A 27,914-nucleotide genomic window follows, 5' to 3' on the forward strand; every position below is an offset into this window, starting at 1 on the left:
ATGAGGGGCTGCCATACCAGCTCTGTGCAGCAGAGGGGGTGCTCACCATGAGGCCCGGGGAGCAGGCGGTGGCAAATGCCTGATCCAGAGAGCAGCCTGGGTTCTGGCTCCTGCAATTTACCCTTCAGGAACCCAGGTTAGTTGGCAGTGTAGGGCTCAGGTCCTGGAGGTGGTGAAATAACCCTTTCTCCCTCGGCTCCTGTCCCCCGCACACTCTGCCTGCTAGAGACACTCCTCCCTCAACTTGCATTTAGCAGGGCGAGAAGCTGTCGTGCCAGCTCTGTGCAGAGAAAACCATTGATCAGGGGCTTGCTATGCCTCCTGAAAGGTATCGTGCAAAGCCCAGAAAAAGACTGAGAATGTCAAGACATGTTTACTATGTCCAAAAAGCTTGTAACGGGGCAGTACCTAGGAACTCAATCTACTCCAGTGCAATCTGAGCTGTAACTGATGCAGGAACAACATGTTCTGGGGAAACAGAGGCAGGAATAGTCCTTTCGGCTGGAGAAGACTCAGGAAGCCTCACGCAGAGGGTAACATCAGGGCTGGACCAGGAGGTAAGAGTTCACGAGCACGGAACAGACAGCAAGCATTCCAGGCAGGAGGACACAGTGGGCAGAGGCAGAGAGGATGTCTGCCGTGACCAGGGAGTCCTGCTAAGTCCCAGATGGCTACACCATGGGTGGGACAGCTTGGCAGGGAAGGGCAGGATAGCGGGCGAGCTGGACAGAGGTGGGCAGAAGGGCCCTGGATATGGGGCTCAGGTCTTGGGACTTGCCTCTCAGCGGTGGAGAGGTCTGGGTGGGTCGTAAGCCAGGAGTGACATCCTGGAGGTGTTGGAAAGACCATTCTGAGGGCGGCGAGGGGCTGAGCAAGCTGGGAGGCAGGGAGACAGTGCAGGCCACCACCAGTCCAGGCAAAGCATGACGAAGCCTAGGAGCGAGGGCAGAGGGATGGAGGACAGGGGACATTTCCGAGGCAGGACACACGGGCTCTGCACAATAATTTGTGATCATCCATCCCAGCTCCTAGGCCTTGTCCCTTGAGGACATCTCTGGGTCCCCAAAAGGGCTTGGGACCCAGAAGCGCTTCAGCTGATGTCTGCTGCCATGGGTGGGGCACGGCTGACTCCCAGCCCACCCCGTTCCACCCACCCGGACCCACCAGCACCTCACCTGTCCCACCATGGTCTTGGCGAGGATCTCAGCCCTGTGCGGCCCACTCAGCATGTCTGCCGCCTTCAGGAAGATCTGGGCCCGGTCTGCAATAGGCTTCAGGTCCCACTCCTTCCGGGCAGCCAGGGCAGCCTCGATGGCTTTGTTGAGCAGGCTCTAAAGGGAGAGGGAGAGGTTGGGGACTGCCACCTGCAGCGGGAAGGGCCCTGGGGAGTGAGCGAGGGAGGAGAGAGCTGGAAGGCCACTCTCTTCCATCCAGGGACAGTGCCTGTCTCCTGGTCCCTCAGCCCCCTGCCATCACAACTGCCAACAGCGTCCCGTCAGAGCCTGTAGCGGTTGGCAGTCTGAAGCCTGAAGGGCCCGGCCAGGTTGGTCAGCTCTCTAAGGCCTTGGCGCTGAGTCCCACAGCTGTTAAACTGGCTCCACTTTCTCTCTGGTCTAATCAAAACCTCACCTTATTCTTGGGACCTGGTGCCCCTGAACCCACCATTCAGAAACTTGAGGTCAACTGGAGCCTGAGACATGGCTCTGCCGCTGGCCTCCAGACCCCAACTGCCCTCATCGCCACACAATGCCAGCTCCTGGACCCCCAGTCACCCCAGCCCCTCCTGCTGGCCCTTTCCCGTGCCAATTCTCGGCCTGGCTTTCCATCGATGGTGTCTCCAATTGCCCTGACTCAGCCTTCCAGAATCCACCTCCTCCCCAGTCCAAGATCTGCCCCACCACGGGCATGTCTGGGAATGTCTCGGCCCTGGCTGAGGCAGCTTGCATTTGGCTCAAGTTAACCTTTGCATGCCTGGCCCAGTCAAAGACATCACCCAGGGACTCCCTCAGTGCCAGCTACCCCCTGCCACCTACCCACCATGGCCAAAGAAGGACACAGCAACTGATGCCCACCCCCATATCAACAGCTGGCAGGGCAGGGCAGGGGCAGCAACCCTAACCTCCCAGTCACCAGCAGCAAGGGCTCACTCACCTTGTCTGCATAACAGAACTTGGCCACCTTGTGTCCATGGTTAAAAGGCTGAAAGGAGAGAGAAGTGAGGTCCCTGTCCAGGAGGGAGGTGCCAGGTAAGGATGGAGAGGGCCGGGCTCAGAGCTGGTTTTCCAGGAAAGTCCTGGACACGCCTGCTGTCCCCGGCCTGCTCCCATGAAGCCCTCCCCAGTGCCCGGCCCACAGGTTGCTCCCTGTTAAGAGTGCTGGTGTACCCACTATATGATGAGTAAGAGTGGCTCCTTCTCCGGAAGGCTCACCGTCCAGGAGAAAGGCATACACCACAGGTCTTTCCAGGAAAGCACAGACCTTTGTGGTCAGGGAGATATCGGTTCGAATCCTGGCTCTGCCACCTACTAGCTGTGAGGCCCCAGGTAAGCTCGCTTCCTCCCCTAAGTCTCCTCATCTAGGAAATGCGGACTGCCCTCCCTGTCTCTTAGCATGGACAGGAGAACCAAAGGGGATCATGGATGAAAATTCTTTGGTCCAGCATGAGGCTGTGACCATGGGCAACATGACCAGGTGAGGTCAAAAAGAATGCACCAGTGTTGTGAAATGCTTGGGACTTCCGCCCTGCCCCGAAGCCATTATGGACAGAGCAATTGCTTCCTAAGCCCCAGATTTACTAATCTAAATAGGAAGATCCTCAACAAACATTTATAAACAGAACCTGGTGTTGGTTCAAACCGCACCATTTTGTAAGCTCCCCACTATTTTGCAGACCTTGGTCCAAGTAAAACATTTCATGGGAGCTCAGGTCATGAGAAACATCTGGCTCAGCCACTTGTGACCGCAAGGCAGACAAAGGCCCACCTAAAGAAACTTCCCTATCGGCCAGGCACGGTGGCTTACGCCTGCAATCCCAGTATTTTGGGAGGCCGAGGCGGGCGGATCACAAGGTCAGGAGATTGAGACCATCCTGGCTAACACGGTGAAACTCCATCTCTACTAAAAATACAAAAAATTAGCCAGGGGTGGTGGTGGGCGCCTGTAGTCCCAGCTACTTGGGAGGCTGAGGCAGGAGAACGGCGTGAACCCGGGAGGCAGAGCTTACAGTGAGCCGAGATCTCGCCACTGCACTCCAGCCTAGGCGACAGAGCAAGACTCTGTCTCAAAAAAAATGAAGAAAAAAGAAACATCCCTATCATATCTTGCTGGGTAAAGGTATAAGGAACACCACGATGACATCCCACTGGAGGGGGCCAAACCGCCTGATCATAACAACATCTTATCAATATCCTGCCAGGCAGCAAGCCATACTGCTCAGACCCGTCCACGCATACCGATGAGTACCCCAGCCTGGAAGCAGCGGTGGGTCCTGGCATTAAGCTGGTCCCCCACTTCCTCAGGTTTCTGCAATATACAGTGTTGCTGTCTCAGCCGTCCTCTCTCTGTGTGTGTGTCTTTCTTTAACCCTCGTCTTCCCTTCAAAACCTAATGCCTGGCAGTGGTGAATGCCAGCACGACCAACAGAGTAGAGAGAAATTTCGCTTCTTTCCTTCCCAGGGCTGGCAAGAGAGTTTATATCACAACAGCTAACACTTTTGCTACCTATCCGTCTTCTGGTGAGTTACTGGAGCTTTCCTGTCTAAAACAGTAGCCACGAGCCACATTTCACATGCTGGACAACCACACGTGGCTCGTGGCCGCTGGAACGGACAATGCAGATCTGGCACATTTCTGCCATCACTGGAGGAAATTCTACTGGCCAGCGCTGGTCTAGGCTTGAGTAGAAAGTGACCAATCTCCTTCACGTTAAACCTTGGCACAGTCACTGTGTATTCTGACCCTACCTGAGATTGGCCTGTGATGCTTAGGGGCTGAGAAGGTGGCTGCAACCTGGGCCCCAGTGGACTGCAGAGCCCCGTCAGCGCTATGTCCCAGCAAACATAGATCCTGCCCTCACACGCCCCAGTACCCCAAATGTCTGGTGCCACAGTGATCAGCACATGGCCAGAACCTCCAGCCAGGTCGGCGAGGCAATGTGGGAAATGAAAATCAGCAGTATCCACCCAGGGCCTTATCAGAATGCCGGAGCCTCGCTGCCTGGAAAAATCCCAGCTGCCATGCGGCCTCGGACGCCCGGGGAGCTGCAGGTAAGGGCAGGCTCTGGGCAGTTACAGAGACAACCAGGGAGCTGGGCGGTGGGTGCTGCTGTCAGTTGGCACCTGCACACACACCCAGTGCAGACAGAGTGACCTGGCCAATGCCTGCAGACCCCAGGCCACGCTTAGACAGCTCCAGGTAGTCCTGACCCAGCGACAAGAGCTCCAGGACACCTCTCTGGTCAACTCCTGCCCCAGGCTGTCCTGGGAACCTTCAGACTGGGGGACCTGGGTCCTCCCGCTCAGTCACCCCTCCCCCTGCACACATCTGCCCAGGGTTTCAGCCGGACAGAGCCAGAATGTGCTTGCCCTGTTTGCAAAAGGCCCGACCTTTTACTCTCCTCCAAATCACAGACCTATGAGTTTCCTGGCCCATGTAAAGTGCCTGCCAGTTTCTGGAAGGATAAACTCCAAGCATGGGGGCTTCTTAGGCCAATGCCATCTGAGGAGCTCGGGGCCTGGGGCCCAACTTTTTGCCATTAGCTCCCAAATCCCTTTGGCAAGAAATCTATGCGGAATAACAGAAGATGCTGTGCGGACCCCTCATGGCCGTTCTTGCCCAGACACAGGGTGCCGTCCTTTGCTTTGGGAAGTTTTACTGGTCCACAGAATTCAAAATCTGGGGTGGGGAGGGGCACTATAAAGGCCTTGAAGTCAGAGCCCACACATTATAAGCTTACGAGCTGTCAGAGAAAGCGGTCACATATTCAGGGGAGGGGCTGAGCGCTGCCCACCCGCTGGACATACCGACACCTGGTACTGCACGTCCGATGTCCACACCTCCTCATCCCCCACCACGCATGGGATGGCTTCCGTCCGGCCCTTCAGGTCCTTCAAGGCCTGGGGAGAGGGACGAGAGCGGGTATGGTCACTGCCTTCCTCGCTTCCTCCCATCTAAAACCCCAATGCAGAGTCCACAGACAGAGATGCCCAGGCTGACACAGAAATCAGAAGGGGGCCAGGCCGGGTCGGTGGCCATCAGAGAATGTGTGCTCCTCTCGGGGGCAGCTAGACTCTGCTCCAGCCATTGTCACCCTGCAGGAAGGTGAGGTCTACCCATGACACAGAGATAAAAAAACTGCACCTGAAACTTATGTGAAATCTCATGATCTTTAAAATGCTGGCAATTAACTGGAAAACATGTTTAAGTATAAAACAACTGGGCTTATGACATCTGACCTGGCCTGAGAAGCCCCAAAGTAGCTCTAGGCTGCCACCCTGGTCCTCACAGCTGTTCCCACACTCCAGACCCACAGCCCTCCCAGGCTTCCTCCCAAGGCGGGGAGCAAGGGTAGAAGTGGGTGATGGCTGCAGGCACGGAGCACTAGCTCAGGGCTGCTGGGCGCTGCCTCTGCTCCGTGCCCTGCACCTCTCGGGTGCCCCCCCACCCTCCCGTTACCTTTTGCAGGGCCTCTCGCTCAGGGCTGCCCTGCGTGAAGGCTAAGATGGGCTCGTTGGCCACCTTCAGGGAGGAGGTGTGCTTCCACTGCAGCCTGGGACACAAGGGCAGGGGACAGAGGCAGAGAGGTCAGCAGTGGCCCCATTACCAGACCCCAGCCCCTCTACCTCTAACAAGGGGTCCTAGGTGGGCACCCAGGGCCTGAAATCCAATGCAACTAGAAAGTAGGGGGTCAAAAACCCACCTTGGGCTGGGCACGGTGGCTCACACCTGTAATCCCAACACTTTGGGAGACTGAGGTGGGCAAATCACTTGAGGTCAGGAGTTCAAGACCAGCCTGGCCAACATGGTGAAATTCTGTCTCTACTAAAAATACTTAAAACATTAGCAAGGTGTGGTGGCGTATGTGCCTGTAGTCCCAACTACTCGGGAGGCTGAGGCAGGAGAATCGCTTGAACCCAGGAGGCAGAGGTTGCAGTGAGCCAAGATCATGCCACTGCACTCCAGCCTGGGTGAGAGAGCGAAAAACTCCGTCTCAAAACAAAAACCCACCTTGGGGGTCCACAACCCAAGGTTCAAGTCCCAGTCCCACGGTTGTGTGTCCTTGAGCCTGTGACTTGCCTCCTCTGAGCGTGGTTCTACCTCTATCAAGTAAAAATAATCACACTGAACTCATGTGGTTGTTTGAAGTTTAAACACATAGATGCAAAACCATGTTTAAAGTATTTTGCACATGCAAAGCGTTACTCTCCCTTTCTTCTCCCACAAGGCAGGCTTTATCCCGAAAAGACCCAAATTCCTTCTCTTTCTGAGCTGAAAGGGCAGCACATTCCAGAACACAGTCTCCTCAGAATGTGAACCAGCTGAGATCCTCTTGGCACAAAGGGCTGAGCGCTCCGGGTGGGCAGGAATGTCCAAGATGTGGACCATGAACTTGGAGGGCTGCCCCGAGCTCAGCTCACGACCCGGGAGGGCTGGCCCTGGGGGTGAGGTGCTTGATTCCAGGGCACTGAGTCTCAAGAACTCCTTGCTCAAATCCTCTGACCTCTTTCCACCACCCCTGACCACATCTGAGGGTCACAAGGTGGGAGGTCAGGTGGCTCAAAGCTAGGACGCTGGGGTCAGTCATTCCAGAGCTGGAGCCTCAGCTCTGCCACCTCCCAGCTGTGGGACTTCCCCTTCAGGCCTGTTTCCCCCTCTGTAAATGAGAAGAATCATGATGACAAAGTCAGCTAACGCCCAAAGGGCACTTGAAATTGACAAACTTCCCATCTACCGTGGCATCGCATGGGTCCCACCAGCCACCTCTCTACAGAAATAAGGTCATTTCGGTCCTAAAAGGAAAATGACTAGTTCAAGATCGAGAGTAGGAGAAACCTGCACTTGAGTCCAGAAGGCCCAGATATCATCCCTCTCGGGTGTCAATGACCCCAGACAACCCAGAACAGCTGGGGGTGCACAGGTGGGCTCACTGGTCGGCGCAATGAGGGAGAACACACAGCATGGGGAACCACAGGGCATCTCAGTAAGATGCTGTTAGGAAACCCATGGGGTTTGGCAGGGTGACTTGAGGAGGGTTTAAGGAAGCCAGGGTGAGCTCTGGATTGGCTGCTGTCAGAAAGTGGGGGTGAGGCTGACTGGGAAAAAAGGAACATTTACCAAGATGTTTGGTGCTTTGTGGGTGGCACAGAGATCTTATTTTGTCTGTGCTTAGACAAAAATCATGAAGAGGAGGCCGGGCACGGTGGCTCACACCTGTAATCAAAGCAGTTTGGGAGGCCAAGGTGAGCGGATCACTTGAGGTCAGGAGTTTGAGACCAGCCTGGCCAATATGGTAAAACCCCATCTCTACTAAAAATACAAAAATCAGCTGGGCATAGTGGCCTGTTCCTGTACTCCCAGCTACTTGGGAGGCTGAGGCAGAAGAATCGCTTGAACCTGGGAGGCAGAGGTTGCAGTGAGCTGAGATCATGCCACTGCACTCCAGCCTGGATGACAGAGCGAGATTCCGTCTCAAGGAAAAAAAAAAAAAATCAGGAAGAGGGCTTATTGTGTCTCATCTGATCATAGTCTCAGAGGGACATGGCCTGAGGCTAGTGTTCTGAGATTGTTTATGCCCTATAGGAGACAGAATGGCCTGGCTATGAGTGTCAGAGGCCAGGAGTCTGGGGCTCAATGACCCAGCCAGGGAGGTCTGAAGGAAGGACACAAAACCAAGGGAGTGTGGCCAGACCCTGTGTTCATTCCGCAAGGTTAACTGATGACCTGCCGGGTCTCTGGTGTCATCTCAGACCCTGGAGGTAAAGCAGTGACAGAGACAGCAAGGCCTCTGGCTGCACACAGGTGACCTTCAGTGTGAGGCCTGGTCAGGAAATAAGCAAGGTAACTGTCAGGCCTCTGAGGCCAAGTCAAGCCATCGCATCCCCTGTGACTTGCAGGTATACGCCCAGATGGCCCGAAGTAACTGAAGAATCACAGAAGTGAAAATGCCCTGTCCCGCCTTAACCGATGCCATTCCACCACAAAAGAAGTGAAAATGGCCGGTCCTTGCCTTAAGTGGTGACATTACCTTGTGAAAGTCCTTTTCCTGGCTCATCCTGACTCCAAAAGCTCCCCCACTGAGCACCGTGTGACCCCCTACTCCTGCCCACCAGAGAACAACCCCCCTTTGACTGTAATTTTCCTTTACCTACCCAAATCCTATAAAACGGCCCCACCCTTATCTCCCTTCGCTGACTCTTTTCCGGACTCAGCCCGCCCGCACCCAGGTGAAATAAACAGCCATGTTGCTCACACAAAGCCTGTTTGGTGGTCTCTTCACATGGACACACATGACAGTAACCACAGATGGTGAGCATGGCAATGAGTAAACAACGGGGAGAATAGGGCTGCTTCAGCCACGGTGGTCAGGGAAGGCCTCTCTGAGGAGGTGACCCTGAGCGAGACTTAAAGGAGGCTTGAGAGGAGCTGGGAAGAGCATCCCAGGTAGAAGGAGGCAGAGGGAGGGGCTGAGGGGCCTGCATGGTTGAGGCAGAGGGAGAGGCAGGGGCAGGGGCCAGTCCACCCAAGAACCTGGCAGGTATTTTCCTCCAGCAAAGTGAGCACATAAGACCTTCTCTCCACTCCCCTCCCCTCCCCATCAACCTCCACCCTGAGCGTAGCTCTGCACCTCCCCACCCCCACTCTGCCTCCCACTAGCTGTGTGACCTTGGGCAAGTCACTTGTCTTGAAGCCAGTTTCCCTCTGTAAAACACTGACACCCCCTCATGGGGTTACTATGGAAATCTGATAACGATAAATACATTAAAACCTGCATTACCCTCTCCCGCCTACTGTCATGGGAAGAATGGAGAGGCAGCCACGAGTCTGCGAGTCTCCACAGTCCCTCGGGAAGGGGCAAGGGAGTGTCAATCCCCTGGGACCATCTGGAAGCTTCTGACAGGGACCTCAGCTAAGCTCCTGACCATGCATTCCAGCAGCGCTCCAGGCCTCAACAGCACCACACCCACCAAAGACGGTGAGCCAGATATCACCATCAACTCTTTCAGCCGAGAAGTGGAACTCTGTCCCAGTCTCCCTTTGGAGCCCAGGTCCTGGTGGACGGGAAAAGCGCAGGCCCCAGAAGCAGACAAATCTGGAAGCAAAGCTCACACCTGCTCCATGACCTCAGTGCATTCTTAGAAAGTCTGCGAGCCTCAGTTTCCTCACCTGGAAAATGGGGACAATACTACTGAAAAGAGAAAAATAGCTCAGAGCAGTGTGAGCTATGTGAAGTATGCAAAATGTATGAGGCCCGGGGAGACACAAACACAGGCCTGAGTCATGCCCTTTGCATCCACGGCCGGTGGCAATTATTTCAAGGCATTTTGTTTCTGACTAGCTGCCTCATCTATTAATTTTATGATCCTGGAAAGCATCATACAAAGAACAACACACAGCCAATCAGTAGCTTTTTTTTTTTGATTCAGAGTCTCATTCTGCAGCCCAGGATGGAGTGCAATGGTGCCATCTCAGCTCACTGCAACCTCCGCCTCCCGGGTTCAAGCAATTCTCCTCCCCCAGCCTCCCAAGTAGCTGGGATTACAGGTGCCCACCACCACACCCAGCTCATTTTTGGTATTTTTAGTAGAGATTGAGTTTCACCAGGTTAGCCAGGCTGGTCTCAAGCTCCTGACCTCAAGTGATCCACCCGCTTTGGCCTCCCAAAGTGCTGGGATTACAGGCGTGAACTTGGCCAGTAGCTTATATTGTTTTAATATAAATTTTTGGTAAATGACTTAGAAACTGCCTCTTTCCCCTGCACCTTAAAAAGCCCACTTGTTACTACAGTTAATCGGAGTGTATATTCAGGGTAACTTGAATCTATGCTCCCCGGTGGCCATCCTCAACTTCAGAGCCTAAATAAACTCTACTTAATCCTACTTTCTGAATCTCACTATTTAAGGTTGATGCAATGCACCTTGCAGGGTCATCAGGAGGATTAAAAGTGTTGGCCTTTCCTTACCCCTCCCGCTCTTGCTTTCCAAAGAAAATTCTAAAGGTCTCAGAATGCTATGTCACATGGGCTCCCAGATGCCCCCAAAAATCACAGCCTCAGGGGCTGGCCCAGGTACTCAGCAACTACTGGAGGAATACACAGCACCATATTCCATCCCCAGGTTAAAACTTAGTAGGCAGGTTGCAGTGGTTCATGCCTGTAATCCCAGCACTTTGGGAGGCCGAGGTGGGCAGATCGCTTGAGGTCAGGAGCTCGAGACCAGTCTAGCCAACGTGGTGAAACCCCATCTGCACTAAAAACACACACACACAAAAAAAATTAGCCAGATGTGGTGGCGCACACCTATACACCCAGCTACTCAGGAGGCTGAGGCAGGAGAATCACTAGAATCTGGGAGGTAGAGGTAGCAGTGAGCCCGATCATGCCACTGCACTCCAGCCTGGGCAACAGAGCAAGACTCCGTCTCAAAATGAATGAATGAATGAATGAATGAATGAATGAATGAATGAATGTAGTAGCAGCCAGTCCTCCTTTCTCCATTCCCTCTCAGGAAACGTCAGAGATAGAGATCCTGTAGGCCTCTCTCCCCCTTCCACAGGGCAGAGACCCAGATGCCCACTGTGACCTCAGGATCACATGCCCCCATGGCTTTCTCTGTGCCTGGAAGTCTCCAAGCACCGGCCCAGCTGTCCATCCATCAGTCTGAGTGTGGCCTGGAGAACAGACACTAGTTCAAAGTTCAGCCTGAGTCAACTGCAGCTAAAAATAACCTAGGGACTCCCATCAATGTTTTCTTTTTTATTTTTATGTCTTCATTCATGAACCATTTTGGACTAACGGGAGTACCCATTCACTGGCTGCTAGGGTGAAGGCAGAGATGAATCAGTCACAGGACTTGGGGCCTCAATGAGGATCCATGAGGACCATCTTGGCATTCCTCATCCATTCATGCATTTATGCAGTCAGTACACATTTATTCCACATGGCAAGGATGGAGAGATAAATCGGATCAGGTCAATAACAGCTCCCTCAATAATTCAGCATGCGTTTTCCAAGCACCCAGGAAGTGCCTGGCTCTGGGGGGCAGATATGGATCCAACCCAACCTTTCTCAGCGCAGCCCTCAGTCCTCCCACTTAGGGAAAGTGGCACAAGACAGAGTCTGAATCTGACTCAGGTTTCCCTGAAAATCTGCAGTGCCCTTTCTGCTCGTGCCCTGGGCCTGAGACCTCAAGTTGGTCCCCCTCACTACAAGTGGGATCTGATCTGCGAAGGCCATGCACCATTTCACCTCCTGCACTGGAAGATGTCAGGGCTACAAGTGCTGGGATCTGATCCACGAAGGCCATGCACCATTTCACCTCCTGCAGTGGGAGACGTCAGGGCTGCAAGCACTGGGATCCAGTCCATGAAGGCTACGCACCGTTTCACCTCCTGTGGCAGGAGATGTCAGGGTTACAAGTACTGAGATATGATCTACAAAGGCCATGCACCGTTTCACCTCCTGCACCAGATGTCAGGGTTGCAAGGAGCTGTAGGCCAGCCAATGCAGCTTCAGAAATCCACAGAGGGAAAAACTGAAAAGACACACAGGGCCCGGCCTCCACCTTGTCCAAGACACCTGGTCCGAGGCACTATTCACTTTCACCTGGACTCATCCCATGCCAGTCCTGCTCCAGTCTCCAAGTCCTTCAAGTCCACACCGTAACCAAAGTTAACATGGAAATCTGATCATTAGAGAGATGGCGCAGTGGGGAGCTCAGTGAGAAATTACTCAGTGGCTTCTCATTTCTTCTAAAATAAAGATATCAGAATCCTTACCAAGGCCTCCAAATGTATTCCCCGTCACTCTGCCCCATTTGCTGCAACCCAGCCACCCCGGTCTTTTCTGGGGTCCCCTCTGCTTGAGATGGCCTCCACTGGTCCAACCTCACACAGCTGGAATGGGGCTCCTATCGGATCCTCTCATAGCTCTAGACTTTTCTGGAAGCACTAGTGACAAGCCTATTATAGAGCTCTGACTGACCATCTGTGTGCCCGCCAGGCCACAGGCTCCACACAGCCAGCCCGTACCCATTCCATTCACCACCAGGCACCCCAAGCTTAACACACGGACCGGCCACAGTAAGCACCTGAGAAACACAATCAATGCATGAGTGTCAGAGCTGACGCCAGGCCCCCAGGACTGGACTCCAAGGCCAGTGCTCTTCTGCTATCACCTGGGGCTGCACACAGGCCCCTTGGGTTCCCGGATGGCTAGGGTGAGGGGTTGCCAAGGACAAGGAGAGGAGAAATTGAAAGGAAATTATCTTTGCTTCATTTAGCCTCCTGGATTGTCCAGCTGTTATCTGGAGCCTGATAAGGCTAATCCTCCGTATCACTGAGATAAAGGCAACACCAGGTGAGCAGAGAAACTGCAGTGCCCAGAGCAGGGCCGGGAGGGAAAGAAAGGCCCAGCCGGGCACAGTGGCTCACGCCTGTAATCCCAAAACTTTGGGAGGCCGAGGCGGGTGGATCACTTGAGGTCAGGAGTTGGAAACCAGCCTGGCCAACATGGTGAAACCTTGTCTCTACTAAAAATACAAAAATTAGCTGGGCGTGGTGGCACGTGCCTGTAATCCCATCTACCTGGGAGGCTGAGGAAGAAGAATTGCTTGAACTCGGGAAGCAGAGGTTGGAGTGAGCCAAAATCACGTCACTGCACTCCAGCCTGGGCAACAGAGTGAGACACTGTCTCAAAAAAAAAAAAAAAAAAAAGGAAAGACCCGACACCAGACGCCAGGGATGAACTGCTTCAGCCACTGCCCAGCAAACATCAGGCAACGTTTGTCAAGCACTTGCCACCACATGCCAAGCACTAACCTAAGTGAGACAGGATCATCTCACTGAATCCACCACACAAATGCATGAGGAAGGCATGACATCGCTGATCCAAAAATCCAAAATCTGAAATACTCCAAAATCTGAAACTTTTCTGAGTGCCAACATGATGCTCAAAGGAAATGTTCATTGGAGCATTTTGGACTTTGGAACTTGGGAGTAGGGATGCTCAACTGGTTCAGCAAATTCTCCAAAATCCAAGAAAGTCCAACATACAAAATACTTTCGGCCGGGCGCAGTGGCTCATGCCTGTAATCCCAGCACTTTGGGATCCCCTGGGGTCCCCTCTGCTTGAGATGCCCTCCACTGGTCCAACCTCACACAGCTGGAATGGGGCTCCTATCGGATCCTCTCAGGCCAAGGAGGGCGGATCACTTGAGGTCAGGAATTCGAGACCAGCCTGGCCAACGTGGCAAAACTCCACCTCTACTAAAAATACAAAAATTAGCTGGACGTGGTGGCGTGTGCCTGTAGTCTCAGCTACTTAGGAGGCTGAGGTAGGAAGATGGCTTGAGCCCAGGAGGAGAAGGCTGCAGTGAGCCAAGATCTTGCCATTATACTCCAGCCTGGGCGATAGCTCGAGACTCCGTCTCAAAAAAAAAAAAACCCAAAAAACGAAAACACTCTGTTCTCAAGCATTTCAGATGAGGGATATTCAACCGTAGAATGATCTGTTTACAGATGAGGTTCCGAGTTACTCACTCCCGGCTCAGGTCACAGCTCATGAGTGACACAGCAGGATTTGAACCCAGGTCTTCCTTACTCAAGAGACTTACAGTATGGCTGAAGCACCTGCAACATCTCAGAGGTCCATGGTCAGGTGGGGTGATGGGACACGTTCATCCTCCTCACCATACAGCTAGAACCTCATTTCCACCTGAGGAAAGTGGCCGCCCCAAGGTGGTCAGTGACTTGCCCAAGGTCACTCAGTTGTCCATTGGCACTGCAGCTCAGCCCAGGGCCTCTTCACTCCACGCCATGACCTCTGTCAGGAGAGGGAAGGTTTGGGGATTAAGGAGCCTGCAAGAAGCGGAGAAGGGCCGGGCGCGGTGGCTCAAGCTTGTAATCCCAGCACTTTGGGAGGCCGAGACGGGTGGATCACGAGGTCAGGAGATCGAGACCATCCTGGCTAACACGGTGAAACCCCGTCTCTACTAAAAAATATAAAAAACTAGCCGGGCGAGGTGGCGGGCTCGTAGTCCCAGCTACCGAGGCTGAGGCAGGAGAATGGCTGTGAACCTCGGGAGGCGGAGCTGTGAGCTGAGATCCCGCCACTGCACTCCAGCCTGGCTGGCGAGAGACTCTGTCTCAAAAAAAAAAAAAAAAAAAAAGAAGGAGGCAAGCCCTTCCATCCCCTGAGGTGAGCAGGGTCAAAACCCTAATAGAAGGTCAGGCGCAGTGGCTCATGCCTATAATCCCAGCACTCTGGGAGGCCGAGGCAGGAGGATCACTTCAGCCCAGGAGGTTGAGACCATCCTGGCCAACATGGTGAAACCCCCTCTCTACAAAAAAATACAAAAAGTAGCTGGGCATGGTGATGTGCGCCTGTAGTTCCAGCTACTTGGGAGGCTGAGGTGGGAGGATGACCAAGCCCAGGAGGTTGAGGCTGCCGTGAGCTGAGATAGTGACACTGTACTCCAGTCTGGGCAACAGAGTGAGACCCTGTCTCCAAAACAACAACAATAATAATAACAGAAGGGGTTTGGCATCTGGGGTACTTAACTGGAATAAAGGGAAGAGACCGAGGACATCTGAGTTCCATACCCTCCCTCCTGCCACCATCCTTCACTGCTGGGACCCTGCCGTCTTGATATTCCTGATTGAAGATGATCACTCCAGGAAGCCCATTGGTAGGAGAGGGGATCATCATAACCGCAGCAGCACTGAGTATTCCAGGTGCTGGGCACTCCAAAGTGCTTTTCATGTATGAGATCATTTAACCCACAGGACAATCCTATGAGGTGACTACTACTGTCATCTTTATTTTCCATATGAGAACATAAAGGAGCCCAGAGAGGGTGAGTAATCTACCTGGGGCCACAGAGCTGCCAAGAGTTGGAGCCAGGATCCAAGCCATGTTGTGTTCTCGGCCATCGCAACAGCAACTGTTCAATGCCTACTGTGTGCTGGGCCAGATTCGGGGCACAGGAGGCAGGCTGCTCCCAGGGGTGCCACTGCCAAGCACTGCCTCAATGGCGTTTTCACTACTTTAGAAGTGTGAAGATAATCACATGTTTTAATTATTCTTCCACTCAAATACTCACAGAGCACACATTCGGTACCAGGCACCCAGGAAACCACTGGTCACATCACTGCTAATCCTTGCAGCCACCTGCTATGTGGCTGTTAATACATCCCCATTTTGCAAATGAGGATATTGAAGGGACAGAAGCTGCCTTGCCAAGGCCACAAAGCACTGGATGGGCTCACCGAGGTGGCCAGCGGCACATTCCAGGCCAAAGGCACTGCCCCAGCCACTGGTTGGAGGAGTTCAAGAGCAGAGAATGTCTAACGAATGGTGGGAAATGCCAGCCACCGACCCAGGGCAAGCTGTGCCCATCCAAGGGCTGGGCAGACTGGGAAAAGCATTGGGTGCTTTTGATATTTTGAAAATTAAACCATCAGGTAGCCTGAGAAGAGTCCAAAATCACCCAGGATCACTGCAGGGGACATGGTAGTAGCCAATTCTGGCCCATAAGCCCCCTGATGTCAGATGGGGTGAGCAAGAGTCATGTCTGGGCTTGGCACAAGAAGTAAGGAACAGAAATGAACTCTTATAAGCCTACTACATGCCTGGGCTGGCTATTAATCTGCATCCTGCCTGTTTCCAAAGAGAACTGAGGACACCAATGGTAAAGCTGATTGAGAAAAGAACAGGAAGTCAGGGTTAAAGGAGAAAAGAGGCAGTCAGTTGGGAGGCCTGGTGTTCACCAGCTCAAGGCCTTGGACAAGTTTTTCTTAATTTCCATGGGCCTCAGTTGTTTAAGCTGTGAAATGGGGGTGGTAACCCCTACATCACAGGCTGCTGAGAGGCTGAGTAAAATAATCCACATGAATAGTAAATGGCAGTCATTGTCATCAGCCGCCATCCCTGGGCCCACCTATAAAGGCCACACGTTTATGGTGATTGTCCTGAGGCTGGCTGTGATAAATATTGGTTGACAAGCAAGGGCTCACATGACAAGTTCATTCATTCCCTAAATGTTTGCCAAGGGCTTACCAGGTGCCAGACACAGTTCCAGGGCCTGGGAATATACTGTAAGGCAGACAAGTGTATAAAGGGAAAAAACAAGCTACAATAAATTACTGGCAGATGAACTTGTTTCTATGAGGTTTTTTTTTTTTAAAGCATATATATTCATGGAAAGTTAAAGGACATGAATCAAAATGTTAACAGTGGGTACCTCTGTGTGGTACAATTCCAGGTGATTTTTCTTTTTTTTTTTTTTTTGCCCTATCTGTAGTTTTCACAATTGACATGTATTAAACTAAAAGAAAACATGTATCAAGGGTATTTTTAAAAACTGGCAGAGATTCCTGGCATTCAAGGCAAAAAAAAAGAAAACACTAAGAAACATCTCCCACACCCGTTCCTCAAAAGCAGTGGTTTTTCTCAGGACTAGAGTTTTACACATAGGACACTGAGGGATGTCACTGAAAACGCCCTGCAACTGTTTCCCCATAAATGCAGACACAGCACGCCACAGGTGTGCCCTAAATGTTCGTTGAGTACATGAACAAGGGATCGAATACCAAAGCTGTTCCTCTAGAGCAGTGGCTCTCAACCAGAGGTGATTTTTGTCCCCCAGGGAACATCTGGCAATGTCTGGGAACTTGTGTTTCCTGTTAGGGCCAGGACTTCTTTTGTAACTGTCAGGGCCGGGGGTGCCCCTGACATGGAGTGGGTAAAGGCCAAGGACACTGCTAAACATTCTACAGTGCACAGGACAGACTCCACAACAACAAAAATGTAGCCCCAAATGTGAATAGTGGTGAGGTTGAGAAATCCTGTCTAGGGCATGCGGCCAGCTGCTGCATCAAAGGAGTAACCTGAGCCCAGGGAACCGGTTGCGAAACGCTCTTTCTCTTTCCCCTCTCAATTCAGGAGGCCTCATAATTCAGAGCATAAATCTGGATTTAGACCAACTGTAATTTCAGTCATATATCTCTGAATGGCAGATCATGTCCCATGATAATACAGGAATGAGACGGTACTTATCGGTTCGGTGTTAAGCCCGTGGTGCTTGATTGCTTGATAATTATTATTGTTATCATGGGCTTATCTTTTAGAATATGGATTGCTTTCTACTAGATATCGGAGGTTTTTTCTATGCATTTCTCCCCTATTAAGCTGAAAACTCCTCAAAGGCCCCACCCCATGTAAATTCCCTGGGTACTCCTCACCTCTAGGGTGTTTGGTAGAGCATCAGCTCACAGTAGGCACTCGGTATAACACCAGACTCTATCAGCCCCATCTTCCTGGGCCTCAGAGTGCAGGCAAGGCCTGCAAATGGCATCGCACAGGGAGTATGGCAAGTGTGGCCCCAGTCTCAGCCTAGAAGAGGAACTCTTCTGTCCCATGTCCTCTTCCTGCACCCTTTCCTATCCCCTCCTCACCCACAGAGGACACGCAGCAGGGTTGAAACTCACTTGTGTTCAGGGCACCACCATGCCATCCCTTGGGGGAAGGGAGAGGGCCACTGATTAACTCAGAAAGGGCACAGCTCATCAGGAGAGAGACAGCAAGAGAGGTCAAGCAAACAAAACTCAAATGGAAGGAGGAGCTGACCCACAGGTGCGCAGCCCCGCCAGACTAGGATCCCCTCCGGGGCAGGGTCTGTGTCCCACCCACCTCTCCAAACCTAGCCCCGAGCTGGAGGGGCTCTCTGAGAATATTTGTCACTGAGTGGGCAAGGATCCAGCCACCCGGCTCCACAATGGCAGGGTTTGCAAATCTGGATTTGAAGGGCAGCTCCACCCCTGAACTGCTCCTGGTTTTCTTCATTATTTGGAATAATACCTGCCTCACAGGAGTGAGAAGTTTAAAAAGAGGTGATAATGATAATCACAACCGGGCGCTGCCTTTGGGCCGGGCACTGTTCAGGGTACTCCCCGTGTAATAACCACTTAATCCTCATGGTAAGACACCTGCCAAGTGCCTGGCCAGCATTTGGTTCATTATAAGCACTCCATAAATATGATTACAAGAAAAAAGGAGTCCTACAAGAAAAAAGGAGTCCCTCTTTTCTATCCAACATTTAACTTGAAAAAAAAAGCGGGCGGCGGAGTGCGGAGGGGAGCGGAAAAGAGAGAGGCAGAAATCCTGGTAGAAGGAGAGGAGGACTCGGGGAATCCGGGGCGGGATGGGGGCACTGAACGTGGGACGAGGGTGGGGAAGTGAGATGTGTGGTGTGCTAAAAAACACACGTGCCCCTCGGGGGAAGCTCGCAAATTGCGAAGATACAGTATTAGGAGTGAGACGAGTGACTACAGAGGTTACTTTCCGAGCGTGGGAACCGGCAGGGCCCCGAGGCACCCTACTCGGTCGCAGGATTCGGGAAGAGGGGTCCCCTCGCTAAAGCAAGGTGACTACCTGAGGGAGGAGGCTAAGGGATCTCAGTGGGAGAAAGGCCTGTGTGGGGGTCGGAGGGGAGCCCCTGAGGAATCCGGCGGTGACCGAAGCAGCTTGGGGATCCGGCATGGAGGGAGTGCGGCGCGGGGGACGCCTAGTGACTCCCAGGCTCCCGGGCCCCAGGCGCGCGCTCGGGCCGCCCCGGGCCCCGTGCTCACTCACCCGGCCCCGGTCCAGGGACGCGACAGGAGGGCGCGGCGGAGCGCGGACGCCGGCAGCAGCATCTCTGGGTCGCAGTGGGGTTGTTCGCTGGCTGGTCCGCCCAGGCGCGGCTAGAATGCACAGCCCGTCCCGAGCGCACCACCTCGATCCGCGGGGGGAAACGGATCACGCCGGCTGTCCTCCGAGCTCGGGATCAGCCGAAGTTCCACTATATTTAGCTTCGGCTAATAAAAAGCATCTGTTCATGCCATAATAGGGGCATAACACAACACAGGGCAAGGGAACCCGAAAGCGAAGTCCTGAAATGCATGCGTTTTCCCCTCCTCTCGTTATGGTATGACCCGAGAGGGCGTGAACCCCTCCGACCAATCAGAGTGACACACCAAAGCTTCTGAACCAATCAACGGTGCGGTCCTGTTGCAGCCTTCCAAAGTGGAGCAGAGAGGGGCTGAATAGAGCCAATGAGATAACCGGAATGGGACACGTGCTGAAGCGGGGCGGAAGGACTCGCTGCGCCCGGCCCTCTGGTGTGCGCCCGGAGTCCGGTGGGCGTCAGACTGGCTTCTTTCAGGCCGCCAGTGGTTTGTGCGAGGCCGGAAACCTGTCCGTTACCAGACTCCTCGACCCCGCAGGGCCACAGCGCGGCCAGCCCCCTGCTGCTTCCCGGGCACTGCCCGTGGAATGAGCCTGCCTTCCAGCCTCATTGGCCAGGACCCAGCCGCCCTCCACCTACCCGTCAGGCCCGGCGCTGGCCAGCTTCTTAGCTTTCTTGCAGATTACGATCAATGCAAGATAAAACCTGAGCTGGCCAACGCTTAGCTTTTCATTTTAAAGCCTTTGGCCGCAAAACCAGTTGTTCCTGAGCCTTTACCCCCAAGTAAAAATGTCAGCTTTGCAAAATGTTGTGTGCTTGGTAAACACTCGAATGCTATTTAAAACTTGGATTCTGAAGTCTTCTCTGATGACGAGGTCTCAGGGACCCAATCTATTCCTAAAGTAATCTACGTTTCCTTACTCTCTCTTCTAATTTGTTTATATTTCTTCCAGCAGCATGAACCGGGTACCTGCTTATGAGTCAGTTCCGATGCTGATTCTGGTTCCTCAGTAGGGCACTAGGCAGACTACAGATCCTTTCTGGGCCTCAGTTTCCTCATCTGTAAAACGGAGGTAATAATACCCAACTCACAATGCCCCCATGATCTTAGGCCACTTCTTTTTCTCCGGATTACACCATTTAAGATACTTTGGGAGAATTTAAACATTTAAATGAAGAGTTGGGGAGGGAAAAGTGCCAAGTATTAGGAATGGCAAAAAGCAACTTGGAATTGGTGGCGGCTATTTGTCTTCATCTTTGGAGAAGACCCTAGACAGGTGGGCTCAGTTCACATTAGGGCAATGTTGCCCTGAACGTGCCCATTAACAAGAAAAACTAGAACGCTGGATAGTGTCAAATGCAGAGCCTGGGGAGGTGACCTCGTGTGGGCACGTTGGAGAGCCTGGAGAAATGGGGACTTTGTGGTTAAAAGGCCATCAGTTCCAAACCAGGCCAAGCCAGTTACTGAGCCTGTGATGTCTCGGGTCCTCTCTTCCCCTTCAGTAAAATGTGTGTAATGATTCCTGCTTTATCATCTTCCAAAGCTTTTATTGTGAGCTACAAATGTAACAGGTGATATGACATCCCCTATTTTATGGCTAATTAGCTAATGAGTTTGAGTGTTTCTGTGACCCTCAGTCCTCTTACCCCTCCCCCAACAGCAGATTCATCTTCTATTTAAAAACAAAAACAAAAAAAAAGCACCATCAGTTCTAAGACACTTCACTTTATTTAAAAGAAGCCAATATACAGGATATAAAGGGCATGATATTTACAACAGTACAGTAAACAGGTTGGTTTCCGGTAGGATCAGTAGTCTTTCCGTGAGTATAAACCCCCCTTCCCTGTGATGCTAGACCCAGCTGGCAGACAACAGCAACGGTGGGGCAGGATGGAATCATGGGGTATAAAGTCTCCCTGGATGGGGCTAAAAATCAGGTAGATGCAGAAACGTCCACAAGGGGTCTTGCAGGGAAGGGCTTTGCCTCGTTTCTTTGAGGGCTTGGGAGGGAGGGGTCTTGGTGAGGGATTTGGCCAGAACTAACACACAGCCCACCCTGAGCCTGGAAATCATCCATTCATAGAAAATTCCCTCCCAGAGAGAATCTGGCTTTACCTGCACCCACCCAGCCCCCTCCAGACACCCCACTTCAGGAGAGAGCTCTTCCAGAGCCAGAGCTTGGTGTCTCAAGGGGGAAGACCCCTGTCCTAGGAAACCTCCAGCACCCTGATCCCTCCCCCAGGACCCTGGGGGGAACACAGCAAGGACTGCAGCCCAGGCTTGGCCTGGAGTAGGCACAGCCAGGGCTGGGCTATGAGCATCTTATGCCATTTCCACTCCTACTCCAGCTGGGACCCACGAAGGCCCAGGCTCCAAGGAAGTCATGTACTCCCACTGTCACCCATGCTCTGCTGCCTCCCAACCCTCTCCCAGCGCAGCTGAGTTGGAAATGGATCTCGGCAGACCAGAGTCAGAATAACTAATCAGAGCCTACCCCCAGAGCCCAGCTTGTCCCCTCCCTAGTGTGCCTTGGCCCTTCCCCCACCCACCACACTTCTGAATTTCCTGCAACCTACCCCAAGACTTCCAAGAAACTGAGGGGTCAGAGGAGAGGAGAATGGGGTGAAGTGGGACCTACAGTCTGCTGAAGCTGCTCATGGGTGTTAATGACCAAAAGTGAGGACAGAAGACGAGGCATGGGGAGGGGAATGGGTTCTATTCAATCCGGCAACAACATGCACCATTTCTCATCCACAGGAGAACGCTGGGCTACCACAACTGCCTACCCTAGATTAAAAAACCCTTCCTTTCATAAAAATAGATGAGAGTCTCTTGCTTTATAAATAGATTACATTTAGCTTAAGTTACATCTTATAATCTTCCCCCACCCCACCCCCTCTCCTCCCATTCCAAGCGTAAGTGGTTGAATTCTCCCTAGGTCATCTGAGTTCTACCCACAGAGTTAGTCCACGATGGATTTGGTCCTTCAGGGACCTCAAGACATTTTCTCAAGATAAGAAAGAAAATGTTGGCTTGCCAATAATTTTTTTCTCTGTTTGGAGTCTCAGAGGAGTGTGTGTGTGTGTATGTGTGTGTGTATTTCACAACCAACCAGGGAGCCAAATGGATGCTAGTCTTCCTATCCCTCCCCAATCCTCTGTTTGTATAAAACCCCCAAAAATAGGAGACAGAGGGCAGCGCAGGAGAGCCCATCTGAGAACAATTCTAAAATACCAGTGTCAATATGACACCGGGCTTAGAAATAGAAAGTCAACACTAAGTATTTACAGCTTTACAAAGGATGGACCAATTCATCCCAGCTAGGACTGGTGCTGCCCCAGCGAGCTTTGGGGTCTTTCTTGGCAAGCTGTGGGCTCATGGTGAGGGGACAAGCATAGCCCACTGGCATTAACTGAAAAGAGCATGTGGTGGAGAGGCAGGCAGTCAGGCAGGCCGGACCCCGGAACCAGCCCAGGAGGCAGGCCCATCACACTCTGGCTTACCCTCTCCCACCCACCTGCCCCAAGTCCTCACTCCCAAGAGGAGAGCAGATATTAAAAGCCAGCAGGAAGGGACTTTCAGGCCAGGATCTCTTTCTGGCTCCTGCCATTTTCAAACACCCTAGAGTACCCTAGTTCTCAAAGACAAATGACCTATGTATACAAGGAGGAAAGTAAAAATAATACCGCCGGACACCGATCACCACAGTAACTTGTTACCCTCCAGCGCTAACACTGCTGCCTTACAGTCTTAACTCTAAAGATACGTCTGTCACCCTCCCACCACCTTGGGGAACAACCCAGGGCTGGCTTCCACGCTGCCCACGAAACTCCCACACCACATTGTCCAACGCCTCCCTCAGCCCTGGACGGAGGAGACCCACGAGGGTGGATGTTTTCCTGCCCTCGTGGAAACGGAAAATCTTTTTAGCAGCTGAGGTTCAAGCCCAACTGGCTCTGATAACCTTTGGTTAAAATAAAAATGCAACAACAATAACAACAAGAATCAGGTATGTTTGAACCCTGTAACCTTTAGAACAAGGGTCAGTGAGGAGGAGAGAGAAGGGCCGTCTCTCTTCCAAAACCATTGTCCCTCCAAGTACCTGCCAAAGGGAACTGTTTGGCTAACAAGAGATGCTGACTATGGAAGAGTCACAGCCAGACTGCCGCAGGGGACCTGTGGGAGGTGCCCCCAGCAAAATAAAACAAAGGAAAAAACTCATGACAAAGGCCACCAAATCGTGATAAATTACATCACACGTAGTCACTAACACATTCTCACGCTCTCTCTCTCTACGTGTATCTATTATGTACAGTATTTTCAAGATTGTAACACAGGTGGGGGAAACAGAAAACAGAGAAGACCCTTAAAGGCCATGGACCTCTGGGGACCACAATCCCAGTCAAACCCAGAGCCCCCTCCTCTGCCTCCAGACAAGGCAGAGGGACCCAAGTTCTAGTCCTTGGGCACATTTTTGCTACTTTGACCACTAGAGGGAGCTCCTGGGACAACAAAAAATTAAAATTGGCAACAGACCCACTGCAGTAGGTTAAAAACTGTTAAAAAATAATAATAAAGCAAAGCCTGCTCAGCTGGCTCCAAGCTGAGATTTGGAAGGGGGAGGGTCGCCACACAGTGCCCTTCAATGCAGGCCCACTCAAGCCATTCAAGTCTTGGGGGATACTGGCTCAGATCAACACCCTGACTGGCCAGTCAAGGGAATTGCTGAGAGAGGCTTGCGTGTGTCCAGGAGCAGAAAGAGGATGGCCCTCACTCCAGCTCCTGCCCTGCCAGCAGCCCACCAGGCCTCTCTCCTGCCAGTGGCCAAAAGCGGGCAACTGCCGGACAGTCCTAACCCAAGGTGGGTGGAAGGGAGCAGAGACCGGGCCTGGCCCCTTCAGACTTTCTCACAGAGAAATTACAGATCTCTAACCCTCTATTGTTGACTGGCGACGGAGGGAAGAAAATCAAGTTATCAGGGCAAAAAGACCCCCTTGGCCCCTGCCCTGAACCCGCAGAGGCCCGGAAGACAGCAAGCGGTCAGGCAGGCCAGTGCCTTGCGGCAACCCCGGCCTCCTGACCAACCTCAGCCAAACCCATGCTACCCAGTCAGTGCTGCGACACACATCACCCTAACCCCGGCCTCCCTCCCAGCTCCAGGGGGAAGCCAGGAGCCCAGGAGAGGTCCTGCCTTCCACAATGATATAAGGCAAGCTGCTTTTGTTGTTTGTTTTGTTTTTTGCATAGTAGTTTAAACACAGTGAGGCTCCGCCTTCCCCTCACAGTGCCTTGTCCCTTCAACTTTGCCACTCGATCCCCCCAAAAAATTAAAATGTGTCTTCCTTCCCTTCCTTCCACCTTTCTCTCCTTCAGGGAGTGAGAAAATTGGTGTGGTCCCTACCCAGGCCTAGAAAGCTCACAGAGGCCAGCGGCTCCTTCCTGGGGGTTGGCAGAGCACCCCAAGCCCCAGGCTGGTCTGGGCTGGCTCAGGAGGAAGGGAGGGCGTAGCCCATGGCCAATCAGAGGAGCAGGTGGGACGGACGGCAGAAACCACATTACGCCACGGCCAGCCGGCCCGGCCCTCACCTTAAAGTTCTGTATAAAAACACCTGCTAGGAATAATTCTTTGGAGCTCAAAGTGGCTCAGCTTAAGGGAGAAGGCACAGTTAACACTGCAAAGTCCGCACAGAAGTCTGCATTTGTAATGTGGAGAACAATAGAAATTGACAGCACCATTCCTTGGGTGGGTGGGGGATGGAAACGGGGCACCCGTTGGCGGTGTGGAAGGAAGGAAGGAAGCAGCAGTCCCTCGGGGCCTCCAGAGAAGGGAGGGCAGAGAAAGTCTGTGTGGTACGGCTTCGAACCCCACTCCAAGGGGCCTTCCTGGCCCCATGAGGAGAGGTGGCAGGGCCCCATCACCAAGACCACCAGGCTGACAGGGCGTCAGTCATCAGCTGACCATGGGCTCCACATCTGCCTCCCGCTCGAACTCATCCTGGATCTCATCTGTACTTCCTGAGTCGCTGCTGGCCACGGAGCTGGGGGACGGTGAATTCCTGAGAAGCACAAGAGAGTGGGGAAATTCAGAGAGCAGCCCTGGGCCTCTCAAGGGTCAAGGAGTAGGAAGGCTGAACTGCCACTTCTATAAGATCTACCCTTAGAGGAGCCTCGCCCTGAGCTCCTGCCTCACTCAGCTATCCTTAAGATCCTTTAAGCTCACGAGGTAACCCCCTGCACCGCCCCCTACTTGGTCTGGCTGTGTTGGCTTCTCTAGGAAGAAAACCCCTTGGGAGCTGGACCATGGATCAAGTTTGACTGTTGCCCTCCAAGCACTTAACCCAGGTCTGGGCACATAGTAGGTGCTCAGTAAACCCTGGATGACTCAGCGCTCAAAAGGAGGCCATGCAGGATACGGTTAACATCACTGGGCTGCAGTTCTGATTCTATCTCAGATGAGCTGGGGGTGGGGGAGCTTAGGCAAACTGTTTAACCTGCCTAAGTGTCTGCTCTTCTGTCTGAATAATGGAGATAACCACAGTGGGTTCTGCGGGTTTAAGGAGTTAAAGGTCTGAAAGGCAAGGCCACGGCCCTGCACACAGATCTGCTCCCCACAGGGCTGTCCCTCCCTCTCATACAGTAATGCAGCAAAACGAGGAAAACAACGACAATGTATTTGTGCTGTGTGGCAGGCATTCTCTGCATATTAGCTTATTCTCAGCATGGCTGTCCCCCAACAAGGCTGTGTGTCCTTGAAGGCAGAGGCTCTGCTTTGTGTGCCATGCCTGACACATGTCAGTCTCCTGGGGACAGGACCTGGGTTGGAAGAAGATGATATGGTTTGGCTGTGTTCCCACCCAGATCTCATCTGGAATTGTACTTCCCATAATCCCCACGTGTCATGAGAGGGACCAGTTAGAGATAATTGAATCATGGGGGCGGTTTCCCCCATCCTGTTCTCGTGATAGTGAGTTAGTTCTCATGAGATCTGACGGTTTTATAAGGGAGTTTCCCCTTTGCTAGGCACTCATTCTCTCCCCTGCTGCCCTGTGAAGAGGCGCCTTCCGCCATGATTATAAGTTTCCTGAGGCCTCCCCAGCCATGTGGAACACTGAGTCAATTAAACCTTTTTCCTTTATAAATTACCCAGTCTCAGGCTTTTTTTTTTTTTTTTTTTTTGAGATGGGGTCTTGCTATGTTGCCCAAGCTAGCCTTGAACTCCTAGGCTCAAGTGATCCTCCCACCTCAGCCTCCCAAAGTGCTGGGATTACAGGTGTGAGCCACCACGCTGAGCCTCAGGCAGTTCTTTATAGCACCATGAGAACAGACTAACAGATGGCAAAGGAAGGGAAATCACTTCCTGTGAGCAAACGGGAGAATGCCCCGTCCACCTCCTCTGCTCCCAGCTCAGCAGAAAATGGGGCTTCGGCTCCTCGAGGGCAAGGGCTGTACTCACCGGCCCCACCGTCTTGCACAGAGCAGGCCTTTGACAAGTATCTATTGAATCAACAAGGGGCAGGGTGGTGGCGGGACTTGCACGAGGTTAGATATGTAAGGCATCTGGCACATAGGTATGCTAGTAGTCACTGGATGTATGGATGGATGGATGGACGGACGGACAGACAGACAGAGAGATAGGTTGGCAGTATGAAACATGGCCAAGTTGCAGCCTTGGGAATTTCCCTCCAAGGATGCCATAGCTGAATCCCCTGGGAGGACAGGCGGATACCTGTCTGCGGAGCCTTTGATGAGCCGGCGGCAGGTCTCCATCTGCACGTCCAGTCCTCGCTTCATGCTGCACATCTCCATGTACTCATGCAGGTGTCGGTTCATGTCACTCTTGGCTGTGGCCAGCTCCAGCTGGGAGGAACCAATGAGGAAGAAGGGTGAGGGCAAGTCATCCTCGTGGCAGAAGCCTCAGCAACCTCCCCTCCTGGATTCCTCAGGGATGGTGCCATCGAGTCCACCACTGGACACCACACCATCAGGACTCGGCCTCTGGACATCAACCTCCCCCACCCTCTGCTCTCTGCACATGGTTCCACGTCCTCTAGAACTCCTTCTGGCCAAAGGGGAATGGTTGCTTAGCAACCCCAGCAGCAGCCCGGCTCTGATGTGCCCCACCCGGTTCTGAGAACTCGGCATCTCTGGGTTCCTTTATCCAGACCTGATTACAAAAATCCTGAAGGCTTTTTCATGTTTCTGACTCTTGTCCTCTATCAAGTGATACTTCCTCTAGGGAAGGAGCTGGGCTTCCCTTTCTCCTGCACAATAGCAATGACTGTCATTTATAGAAGTGATCATGTGCACAGCCTCTGGAGCCAGAGAGAATTGCACTTCAATGCTGCTTCCTGGCTGCAAGGCCTTGGGCAAGTCACTTGGTCTCTTCCAACCTCATCTCCTCCTCTGTAAAAGGAGTGCATGGTGCCTACTGCATAGGGTAGAGGTAAGGATACCGGGTGTACTCAGCACCTTGCGTCACTCACTATCACTCCAATGTCAGCTCTGTGGTTATTATGGGATCGTCTTCTCAGCTACATATATTCTTTTTAATTCTCTGAGGCAGGTAAGGATCACCATCCCCATTTGACAGATTAAGAAACTGAGGCCCTAAGAAATATGTTAGTTGCCCCTGAGGCCTCCTGACTCCCAATCCTATGCCTGTCCCACTCTACCAGCCCCTGCTCATGACACATGGGCATTTGGTCTCCAGGATCTCAACCACGTGGACCTCAGGAGAGCCTCACAAGTGGGCTCCACGTCCCGAGCCCTCACCTCGATCTGACCTATCGTTTCCTGGTACTCCTTGTCTCTCGTCTTGAAGAAGGATTCGGTCTCGTGGATCAAGTTGCCCAAGTTTTCCTCTTGCTGGGGAAATAGAACAAAGGGGACAGTTTATTTTATTTATTGATTTATTTTTGAGACGGAGTCTCGCTCTGTCACCCAGGCTGGAGTGCAGAGTACAATCTCGGCTCACT

At 52.6% G+C, this 27,914-nt stretch overlaps 2 protein-coding genes across 9 annotated transcripts in view; both read right to left on the reverse strand.

Annotated features, from left to right (window-relative positions):
- The window catches only part of ALDH4A1 (aldehyde dehydrogenase 4 family member A1), a 31,951-nt gene extending 12,771 nt beyond the window's left edge, over window positions 1-19,180 (reverse strand). Inside the window, exons 1-6 of one of the 4 annotated variants that reach the window (XM_009200530.4) lie at window positions 15,082-18,779; window positions 13,827-14,035; window positions 5,674-5,767; window positions 5,022-5,114; window positions 2,152-2,224; window positions 1,176-1,331 (exon numbers count right to left, since the gene is read on the reverse strand). In XM_009200530.4, the coding sequence (XP_009198794.1) occupies window positions 1,176-1,331; window positions 2,152-2,224; window positions 5,022-5,062 (270 nt within the window). In that variant the 5' untranslated portion in view covers window positions 5,063-5,114; window positions 5,674-5,767; window positions 13,827-14,035; window positions 15,082-18,779. Of the gene's footprint in view, window positions 1-1,175; window positions 1,332-2,151; window positions 2,225-5,021; window positions 5,115-5,673; window positions 5,768-13,826; window positions 14,155-15,081; window positions 18,780-18,844 lie in introns of those variants that run through there. The other 3 variants (XM_003891218.3, XM_009200527.3, XM_021936708.2) reach the window with 3 other exon arrangements.
- Window positions 19,181-20,644: 1,464 nt separating this feature from the next.
- Window positions 20,645-27,914, reverse strand: part of IFFO2 (intermediate filament family orphan 2) — a 50,766-nt gene continuing 43,496 nt past the window's right edge. For 3 of the 5 annotated variants that reach the window (XM_031664889.1, XM_031664883.1, XM_031664881.1), the window contains 2 exons: window positions 27,712-27,804; window positions 26,171-26,796 (listed from right to left, as the gene is read on the reverse strand). In XM_031664889.1, coding sequence (XP_031520749.1) covers window positions 26,434-26,796; window positions 27,712-27,804 — 456 coding nt within the window. In that variant the 3' untranslated portion in view covers window positions 26,171-26,433. Of the gene's footprint in view, window positions 24,996-26,170; window positions 26,797-27,711; window positions 27,805-27,914 lie in introns of those variants that run through there. The other 2 variants (XM_031664886.1, XM_003891220.4) reach the window with 2 other exon arrangements.

Source organism: Papio anubis, chromosome 1 (assembly GCF_008728515.1).
Source record: "Papio anubis isolate 15944 chromosome 1, Panubis1.0, whole genome shotgun sequence".
Lineage (NCBI taxonomy): Eukaryota > Metazoa > Chordata > Mammalia > Primates > Cercopithecidae > Papio > Papio anubis.